This window comes from Chionomys nivalis, chromosome 19 (genome assembly GCF_950005125.1).
Source record: "Chionomys nivalis chromosome 19, mChiNiv1.1, whole genome shotgun sequence".
Classification (NCBI taxonomy): Eukaryota; Metazoa; Chordata; class Mammalia; order Rodentia; family Cricetidae; genus Chionomys; species Chionomys nivalis.
Window position 1 is genome coordinate 32,009,265 of NC_080104.1, and position 10,781 is coordinate 32,020,045.

At 46.8% G+C, this 10,781-nt stretch overlaps 1 protein-coding gene across 1 annotated transcript in view; it reads left to right on the forward strand.

The window, feature by feature from the left end:
- Cnga3 (cyclic nucleotide gated channel subunit alpha 3) overlaps positions 1-6,563 on the forward strand; it is a 30,755-nt gene extending 24,192 nt beyond the window's left edge. The window contains 2 exon segments of the mRNA XM_057751822.1: positions 2,050-2,156; positions 5,164-6,563. Coding sequence (XP_057607805.1) covers positions 2,050-2,156; positions 5,164-6,563 — 1,507 coding nt within the window.
- The last annotated feature ends 4,218 nt before the right edge of the window (positions 6,564-10,781 follow it).

Here is a 10,781-nt window from a genome sequence, read left to right on the forward strand (position 1 = left end):
CAGGGTTTATCGCTCCTAATAAAGAAGGCACAGGGCTTAGGGATGCCCCTAAGCAAGCCTACAGGGAAGTCATGCAGTGGTGGGTCTCTGTGCTTGTGAGAGCAAGCTGGACAGGGACAGAGGATCTCCTGAACCAATCAGGATATGGCTCTTTGAGGGAGACTGCACCTTCTGATTTACCGTGATGGAGGAAAGAGCCCTTTTCTCTGAGTAGACACTAGACCCTGGGATGTGCCTGGGAAAGCCTGCAAGGCAGACATGGCTGCTCTGGGACACCATGCAGTGGCTTTTGGGACATTCCTGATCATGTTCCTCAACTGGGTACAGAGGAGTCCTATGCTACCTGCAGCTTGTCAGCTTTCCATTGATATGACCAAAGACCCAAGGTAAACAATGTAAAAAAAAAAAGGAAAATTATTTCAGCTCAGAGTGTCAGAGAGTTCAGACAATGGTTCCTTAGTGTCATTGTTCCGGGCCACTGACAAAAACAAAACAAGACCTCATGACCAGGAAGTAAAAATAGAAAAAGGGACCAGGCAGAGTCCCAATATTCCTTTTAAGGCAAACCTTCTTAACCTAAGTTCCACTGGGCACTACCAACTAAAGGTTCCACCACCTCCCAGTCAGGCTACAGCCTGGTGGCCAAGCCTTTAGCACACGAGCCTTTGGGGAATACCCAAAGCCTAACACCATATAAGTGGAAACTCGGGGATTCTGTCTCCAAGGGAAAGAACATGCAAGGTGGGGTGGGGGGCTTCCTGACAAACAGGCAAGGTGGCAACACTGCTCTCAATGAGTGCTCTAGGATGTGGGAACACAGGTGTCAGCCAAGGTTCTTTCCAGTCTTCATCCAGAAGACGTGAATGGCTGAACATCCTGATGTTCTCGGAGGTAAGAAGGAAAGCTTGGGGTGCTGTCTATGTGAGAAGCAGCAAACACAAAGGGGTAAAGGGTAGAAAAATATCTCCTGGCTTATTTAAGTTGGAATCTGAGTCTAGAAAGGACAGATTCTTGGTCCCTTTGCCTAATATCAATCCCAGTTGTTTGTTCGATTAATTGGGTGGGTGGTTGATTGGTTGATTGATTTCTTGGTTGGTTGTGTAGGTGGTTGTTTGTTTGGGTGGTTGGATGGTAGGTTGGCTAGAGTGTTTGTTTGTTTTGAGTTCTACCATCAATCTTCACACTACACATCTAACTCCCCAGCTCTTCTTCCTAGGAGGCCAGTAACTGTGAGAGAACATAGCTTCCCAGAGCCTGGAGTGATTCCACTGCATTGTCATAAGACATATTTTTCCTGTACAGACACACACACACCCATCTACTAACTCCAGAAAGGGAGCCCATGACAGGTCAAAGTAATGATGGCACAAAAGTCCAGTGTAGTGAACCAATGAGTTTTACTGGGGTTACTTACAGGAACAGAAATAATAGTTTCATCACCAAAACCCACCCCAGCATGGGCGACAGCTCATGAAAACGGGGAACCTGGGACACACTACACAGCCTGCCGACAGTTCAGCAGGTTGGCAAGTGTCTTTTCCCAGTGGCTCTGGTGATCTGAGCCTCTTCAAGGCAGCTCAACCAGTCGCTGCTTCTTCTAAGAGGTTTCATTGATCTCTGGCTCCTCCAGCCTGCTTGGCTTCTCTGAGAATTTTCCTTGCAGCCTGTCTTGTCTGAGAGTGATTCTCGGTGGTCTTTATTGTTTTTGTTTATATGCTCTTTGAGGAGAGAGGTCCTGGTGAATATGGTCAGTTTTAAGGACTTACTGAAGCTCCTCGGAGTTGTTTCTTAATGAGCTTCCTCTCTTAATGAGCTTCCTTGCAGTGTTTCGCCTTCCTTTAGAACACTGGTTGCTTCGCCTCTATAAAAATCCTATAGTAAGTGGTTACTTCCAACACATAACATTTTGACCTCAGCGGCAACTGCTACATTACCTGTGTAACATCTCAAGAAAAACTGCTACTGGATACCATGTATCTATTTGCGTCACAGGGAGGGAGGGCTCTGACACTCAGCCATCTTGTCCCATCTCACACTTGGATTCTTCAGGGCCTGTTTCGATGAACTTCAGTCAGAGCACCTGATGCTGTGGCTGGTCCTGGACTACTCTGCAGATGTCCTTTATGCTATAGACTTGCTGGTTCGAGCCCGGACAGGTGAGTGTGCCCCAAGTCCAAGGACTAAACTAGGCCAAGTCATAGACCTTCCATGGGGGAACCATCGGGTACTCAGGAAGATCCACAGTAGTGGGCTGGATGTTGCCTAGCTTTGAGCACAGTGTGCTTTGGAGACCTGGAGCCCTACCAAACAGAGTGGGTGCTGGTATCTTGATGCTCAGTATGCTAAACCCTTCAACAAGACCTGAACAGGGGTTAAGACACCTGGGATTTGGGATCTGCTGTCCCAGTGTTCAATGAGCAAATCAAGCTGGCTCTCTGGACTTCATTTTTGTCACTTGTGACATAAGGCTAAGCTGCCATCTCAAAAGACCCTTCCAGTACTACCTGTGTGAGGTGGCACTCAGTTCATTCTGGGCATTCCTCGCCCCAGAAACATGGAAGATCCAGGAACACTGCTCCATCTCTCTCAGAGGAGATTTACAATTTATTTATGTTATTATTTTTAAAGATTTTATTTTATTTTCAATTAAGTGATGTGTATGCCTATGAGTGGGTTTGTGCATGTGAGTGTAGTGCCTATGGAGGCCAGAAGAGGGCATCAGACCCTCCACGGAGCTGGAGTTACAGGCATATGTGAGCTACTAGACACAGATACTGGGAACTGAATTCAGGTCCTCTGAAAGAGCAGCTCTTAATTTCTGAATCATCTCTCTAGTACCTCAAAAAAATTTTAACATGTAAAGGCCTGAAATTCAAAACAGGGCCTAGGAAGATGATGCGCTCTTCCAAACAGGCTCTGGTTGGGGAGGAGACCCACTTATGCATGAGAATTGGGTCTGCCCAGCTTCCAGGGATCTTTTTCTAATGTGCACAAAAGCTTCACTTTGTAGAGGCCCTTCTGTTTGCGTCGAAGATTTTGGAAACAACACCTACACTCCCGTGCTCAAGGGGACCAAAATTGTGGCAACAAACCAGAATGCACGGATCCTCTCAGCTCACCTTGCTTTCTCATTAGAACCCCTACATAAAACAAGTAACAAGGTTGGCTTCACCTTACTGATGCAGAAACTGAGGCACTCCACCCATGTTCACACGGCAGCCAGGTCAGAATGGCAACCCCTACTTCTGTTCACACCAATACCCAGCATCTTAACTTAGAAGACCTCCGACACCACTTGAGGTTGACATGGATGACCTCTGCCGCAGTGACATTAACACATGTACTATATATAATATATACACAGTTGTCTGTGAGTGGCCACGGAGACTCTGCCCTTTGTCTTACACAAATTTCAGTGGAACAGCATGCCCTCACTCAGAAATCAACCCCACCCCTTCTTGTACTTGGACACTGTCCATGGCAAAGCCAGATTCAGCAGGAAGTGAGGGAGAGAGAGGTCAAGAAACTAGGTGGCCATGATCATAGTCCAAGGGGAAAAGATCTTCAGACTTGGGAGAATCGTAAAAGGGCGAGAAGTAGAAGAGCCAGGATGTTCCACAAAGCACTCCATAAACACAGGCACAAGAGCCAAGAGATCTCTCCATCCGGCACCTGGAGATCCAGCCAACTAAGCAGAAAACACTTGACAGCCGGGCGGTGGGGGCACACGCCTTTAATCCCAGCACTCGGGAGGCAGAGGCAGGCGGATCTCTGTGAGTTCGAGGCCAACCTGGTCTACAAGAGCTAGTTCCAGGACAGGCTCCAAAACTACAGAGAAACTCTGTCTTGAGGGAAGAAGAAGGAGAAGGAGGAGGAGAAGAAGGAGGAGGAGGAGGAGGAGGAGGAGGAGGAGGAGGAGGAGGAGGAGGAGGAAGAGGAAGAAGAAGAAGAAGAAGAAGAAGAAGAAGAAGAAGAAGAAGAAGAAGAAGAAGAAGAAGAAGAAGAAGAGAAAACACTTGACAAAAATTTCTGTGCTGAACATTTAGAGGTTTTATTCTTCTTGTCATTATCCCCACACGGCACAACATGACTGCATAGCATTTATGCTGTATGTATTGGGAACTGTGAAAAACCTGTTCAAGAGGATATTCAAGAGGATATGCTTGGGTGATATGCAGATATGGCCTTGTTCTATGGAAGGTGCTTAAGCGTCTAAAGATTTTGGTTTCCTTGGGAAGAAAGAGGGTAAGGGAATCCTGGAACCAATCCCCTGGAGATCCAGAAGGACAATTATTTAACAAGAATGCCTTGAGAAAAGGGGAAGCTGGAACTTATATGGGTCAGCAGCAGTGATACCTTGAACTTGTGAAAGTGCCTTATGGCCTGAGCTCTGGGGGACAAGCCCTGAAATGTTTTATTGGACACCATTATGGGTGAGACCAGTTTGGTAGACTTTTATCTGAGTTTTTAAAGTTTGATGATTAATAGTTTCAAGCATACACACACACACACACACATATTAAAAAAAAAAAACAACCCAGAGAGAATAGCATTAGGAATGCTCACGTTCCCTCCCCCAATCTCAATTAGGCACACTCTCTAATATCTGTTTGTCTTTTAAAACTTAATCTTCATTCTTTGCTGTCATCTAATATCCCGTCTATCTTCAAAGTTATTCAATCAATTTATAACTTTCTTTTTTTTTTTTTTTTTTTTTGGTTATTCGAGGCAGGGTTTCTCTGTAGCTTTGGTGCCTGTCCTGGAACTAGCTCTTGTAGACCAGGCTGGCCTCGAACTCCCAGAGATCCGCCTGTCTCTGCCTCCTGAGTACTGGAATTAAAGGCGTGTGCCACCACCGCCCGGCTTCAATTTATAACTTTTAAACCTGAATAGAGAACTGGGAATACAGATTAGTTATAGAACCCTAGTTCTAGAACAAGGCCTGGGCTCAATTCCCAGCAGAGAAAAAATAATTAAACAGAAGAGATTAGAACATTATAGAAAACACACCAGGGTGAGTTCCACCATTAGCATGTTATGTCTGATATTGTTTCTGCCACATGCACATCACTGCCTCTTGTGTAACCATGATGGGAAGTACCTTTCTGTAGTCAGTTTAAGCCTCTTGGATGCCCAAGTGACTTCCCTCGTCTCCCTCCTTAGGTTTTCTTGAGCAAGGCTTAATGGTCAGCGATACGAAGAGGCTGTGGAAACATTACACAAAGACCTTGCACTTCAAGCTGGACATCCTGTCTCTCATCCCCACAGATCTGGCTTATTTAAAGTTGGGAGTAAACTGCCCAGAACTGAGGTTCAACCGTCTACTGAAGTTCTCTCGACTCTTTGAATTCTTTGACCGCACAGAGACAAGGACCAACTACCCCAATGTGTTCAGGATAGGGAACTTGGTCCTGTACATCCTCATCATCATCCACTGGAATGCCTGCATCTACTTTGCCATTTCCAAGTTCATCGGTTTTGGGACAGACTCCTGGGTCTATCCAAACATCTCCAAGCCAGAGTACGGGCGTCTCTCCAGGAAGTACATTTACAGTCTCTACTGGTCCACTTTGACCCTGACCACCATTGGTGAGACCCCACCCCCTGTGAAAGATGAGGAGTACCTCTTTGTGGTCATAGACTTCCTGGTGGGTGTTCTGATCTTTGCCACTATAGTCGGCAATGTGGGCTCCATGATTTCCAACATGAATGCTTCGAGGGCGGAGTTCCAGGCTAAGATTGACTCCATCAAGCAGTACATGCAGTTCCGGAAGGTAACCAAGGACTTGGAGACTCGGGTTATCCGGTGGTTTGACTATCTGTGGGCTAACAGGAAGACGGTGGATGAAAAGGAAGTGCTCAAGAATCTCCCGGACAAGCTGAAGGCTGAGATCGCCATCAACGTGCACCTGGACACCCTGAAGAAAGTCCGAATCTTCCAGGACTGTGAGGCAGGGCTGTTGGTGGAGCTGGTGCTGAAGCTTCGCCCCACTGTGTTCAGCCCTGGAGACTACATATGCAAAAAGGGGGACATCGGAAGGGAGATGTATATCATCAAGGAGGGCAAGCTGGCTGTGGTGGCCGATGATGGCATCACCCAGTTTGTGGTCCTCAGTGATGGCAGTTACTTTGGGGAGATCAGCATCTTAAACATCAAGGGGAGCAAGTCAGGAAACCGCCGGACGGCCAACATCAGGAGCATCGGCTACTCAGACCTGTTCTGCCTCTCCAAGGACGATCTGATGGAGGCCCTCACCGAGTACCCAGACGCTAAGAAGGCCCTGGAAGAAAAGGGCCGGCAGATTCTGATGAAGGACAACCTAATTGATGAGGACCTGGCCAAGACCAGGGAAGATCCCAGAGACATTGAGGAGAAGGTGGAGTACCTGGAGTCATCCTTGGACGCCCTGCAGACCAGGTTTGCACGACTCCTGGCGGAGTACAGCGCCTCGCAGATGAAACTGAAACAGCGCCTCAGCCAGCTGGAGAGCCAGATGAATGGGAGGGGTAGTGGCTTTTCACCTGCTGGGGAGACTTCCGGGGATATGGCAAAGGTAGAGTGAGAAGTGCAGGCGGCTGTCCGCCTCCTGCCTCCCAGGGCCAACTGTCAGTGAGACACTCTCTGCTGCCGGTATGGCACAGGGCTGGACATCCTTCGCAAGTGATGTGACTGCAAGAGAAAGCCTTGGTTTCCTCGTCTAGGAAATGGGGGTCATGGGTGTCGGCTCCATAGTTCCAGATTATCGTGAGGTCTACGTGATACATGGCAAGGAGTGGGGAAAAGCGTGGTGTGCTCCCAATCAAGTGTATGATAGTATGTGTACAGGATGTGTGTGCACGTGCAGTTGTCTGTAGAGGTCAGACAAGAGTGCTGGATCCCCTGGACTGGAGTTACATACCGCCCAATATGGGCTCAGGTTTCTATTGCTGTGATGAAACGCCTTAACCAAAAGCAAGCTGGGTAGGGAAAGGTTTATTTGGCTTACACTTCCGCATCGCAGTCCATCGCTAAAGAAACTCAAATGAGTTCTTGAGGGCAAGAACCAAACAGGGCAGGAAGCTGGAGGCAGGAACTGATGCTGCCGTGGCTGGGTGCTGCTTACTGGCTTGCTCTTCACAGCTCGCTAATCCTGCTTTCATATAGAACCCAGGACCGCCAGCCTGGGAATGGTTCCACCTACAAAGGGGTGGGCCCTCCTACATCCACCACTAATTAAGAACATGTCAAGAAAATGCGTTCTAGGCGTGCCTACAGCTGGATCTTATGGACGAATTTTCTCAGCTGAGCCTCCCTCCTCTCAGATGACTCTAGCTTGTGTCAAGTTGAGATAAAAAACGAACCAGCACAGATCCAAATTTGCAGCCCTTTCTATATTTGGTGGAGTGAAGGGCTTGCTGTGTTGCTCAGTCCAGCCTTCAACTCCCGTGCCCGAGCGATATTCACACACCAGCCTCCCAAGGAGCAGGGACCAAAGGCACACTCCCCTGTTTCTGGCCCAATTGTTTTTTTGTGAAATCCAGGAGATGATTAAGCCGCAGCCTAGCTTTCTTACACATGGATGTTTATGTAATCTCCTCCCCCACTCCCGCTCCATCTGGTTGTGGAAATGCGAAAAGGGTCTGGGGATATAGGTCAGTGATGAACCACTTCCCTAGTGTGTGCAATAGCTCTGGCTTCGCGTCCGAGTGTCCCCCCAAAACAAACACACAGAACCGAGAAGACAACAGGAGGCCATACACACAAGCTTGTACCATAAGTTCAACTTTACACTGGACAGTTTGGGCTGCGAGCCTGAGCCTGGCGTCTCCCCATACGTGTGCTTACTGGGACCCTGGAAACTCCGGCTTTGTCAAGTCACAGCATTGTGAGACGGAGAGCCCTTCAAGTCAGGGTAGCAAATCTAGACTCCCTGCCTTCCGGTTACCATGCCTTCTGTCCACTTAATGGGACGGGGTGTCTTGTTTCTTCTCATTGGTCGATGGATTGAAAGTCATCTTTCTGTCTTCCTAGAAGTCAGACCTTGAGTAAGGGCTTCTCCCGGACACCAGTGGTATAATAATTGGGAATTTTCTAGAAACTGGCAAGCATAGGGGTTTGGGCAATATCCAAAAAGACTGATCCTAGGAGTCTAACGTGGAGGCTAGATCCAGCTGTCACTACAAGAGTAGCTTGTTACTACTAGAGCCACATAACTCCCTGTAGTTACCTGTTCCAGCTCAAAGTGGAGAGCCATGCTTAAGTAAGACTTCCAGGTGGAAAGGTGGGGACAGTGGCCAAAGGTTTAAGACCAGGGTGGAGAGATGGCTCAGTGGTTAAGAGCATGTACTACTCTTCCAGAGGACCTGGGTTTGATTCTTGGCACTCAAATGGTGGGTTACAGTAATCTACAGTTCTAGTTCCTGGGTATCCAGTACCCTCTTCTAGCTTCCATAGACACTAGGCACACATATGGTCCGCCAGTATACATACATACAGGCGAAACACCCATACTCATAAAATACATATCTTTAAGCTGAAAACTGAAACTTAAAAGCTGAGACCCATGGACAAATACCCTTGTGACCTGCACCTGTACCCTGAAGAAGCTTCAGGTCCCCCATGGAACTGCATCCTCAGGCAAAAGCTCTTAGCTAGCTAGCTCTTAGCTCTTGAAACATTGCAAGAGCTGTTTTTTAACTAGCAATCAGAACTCCATTCACAGTTTTGCCCTTGGGCTCTGCAACTGTGAGTCAGGTCTGCAGTGTTCCATCTCTCAGTGCATGATGGAAGTTCTTGCTTCCCTTCCCATCTTTATCCTTCCTTTCGCTTTCCTCCCTTCCTCTCCATCCTTCTCTTGCTCTCCCTCTCCCTCCTCCTCCCTTCTATCAAACAATACTCTCCTGACTCTTGCTTTGAGGCAGTGTTGAAGCCAAATGCTATAATCTATAAATGGGTCCTGATGTAGCTCATACAAAAGCTACTCTCTGTTCAATTCTGCATTTGGGTCTCTTCTTATGGGTCACATGACCATTTCTTGTGGGTCCCCTGCTGTTTAATGTTTTTAGATGGTTAGAAGATCTATTAAAGAGCATAGATTCAACTTCATATCATCAGCAAAATGTAATCAGCAATGTTTTATATTTTATAAAATTGAATATTTATAACAATGAATATATTTTAACAGCCTTAGCTATCAATTATGCATACATCCATATTTATATAGGAAAGATAAAGACCTGAATTAAAATCTGCGAAGAACTCCTGCTTCAACTCTTGTTGTAAGGGAAGAGTCAGCACCAGGATGCCTTCCTAGGGTGATGACTTCTCTAGAAAGATCAGGTGATGATGAAGGGGGGGGCAGGTAGGACAGACACAGCCAGAAGCGAAGAAACAACATCCTGGGAACACAGAGTCATGCGCAGATGCTTACAGTAGCCTTGGTTCTAAAAGCAACAAAACAGAACTGAACTATCTGAATGCAAGAACAAAGAAAAACTATATGACACACTAGGTCCTCTACCAAAGAGAATTTGTCCGAGGACGTTGGTAGCGCGACAGACTGAAACGATGCAGATGGAGGGTTAATGTTAGTACACGAAGGAGCTATCCACCCCGGGTCTGGAGCTGAAAGAAGAAAGATGCTCAGGGGGGTTGTCCCAGCAACTAGAACTCACACCTTCACGGGTGAGTTACTGTTGGCCACAACTGATAGTCCAGGAACTTAGAGACATTGGTAAACAAAGATATTTGGGCAATATTTAAGAAGTGGCATTGCTCTGCATAAGAAAGAGGTTCGAGAGTCTCATAATGAAGCTGGAAGCTGCTGCCTCCACCAGATGAAGATGTGGCACTGCCTCTGCACCTGGCGGTCCTTAGGCTGTATGACCAGAGAATCATGCAGATGAGCAGAAGAAAATCCCCTCTCCCCTCCCTCTGCCTTCCAGGCTCCCCCAGCTGCCCCTCAGAGAAAGTTCTAGAAGAATGAGGACAGTGAGAAGAACTTTGAATTTGACTGACAATATCTTCCACATATGGTCCCAGACCTTCAAGCACCTGGAACATGCTCAGGAAAGAGTCCTAAGTAAATAATTCAGCAGTTAAGCTGACTATGCACATAAATCATATACACAAATGTTTATAGTTACTTTATTCATAAACACACACGTGCACACACACACTCACTTGTACACACAAATCCAGATGCAGCCACGTTGTCGCTCAACATGGGCAGAAAAGCATATCCATGCAATCCAATACTGCTCAGCATAAAAATGAACAAGCTGCTGTAACTATTCACATGAAAACATTTTGCTGACATGGCATTCTAGACAAAGTAAAACTTAAAGATGAAAAGGATCTCAGTGGTTGTCAGGGGCTGGGAGAGGCTGGGTAGGCGGTTACAAAGGAGGAATTCCTACTGTGACTTTCTTTTTAATGGTACTGGTGTTGTAGACACATGGCCCTATACATTTGCCTGAACTCACATAACTATACATCATAAAGAGACAACTGTAATCCTAACACGTGGAAGGTGGAGGCAAGGAAAACAGACATTCTAGGCCAACCTCGGCTACATATAGAATTTGAGAGTAGTCTGAGCTACATGAAGCCTATCTCTGAGAAAAAAAGAGCAAACTTCTGTGAAAACAAATTTTTCAATATCAACAAGGATGGGGGGGGCATGCCAGGAAGGAAAGAAGAGTCTAACAAGTGAATCTATCTGTATTCCAAGCACAGGGCATAGTCTTATTAAAGGTAAGGGGCAAAATGACAGCTAAGTACCTTTTAAAACTGTAAAACA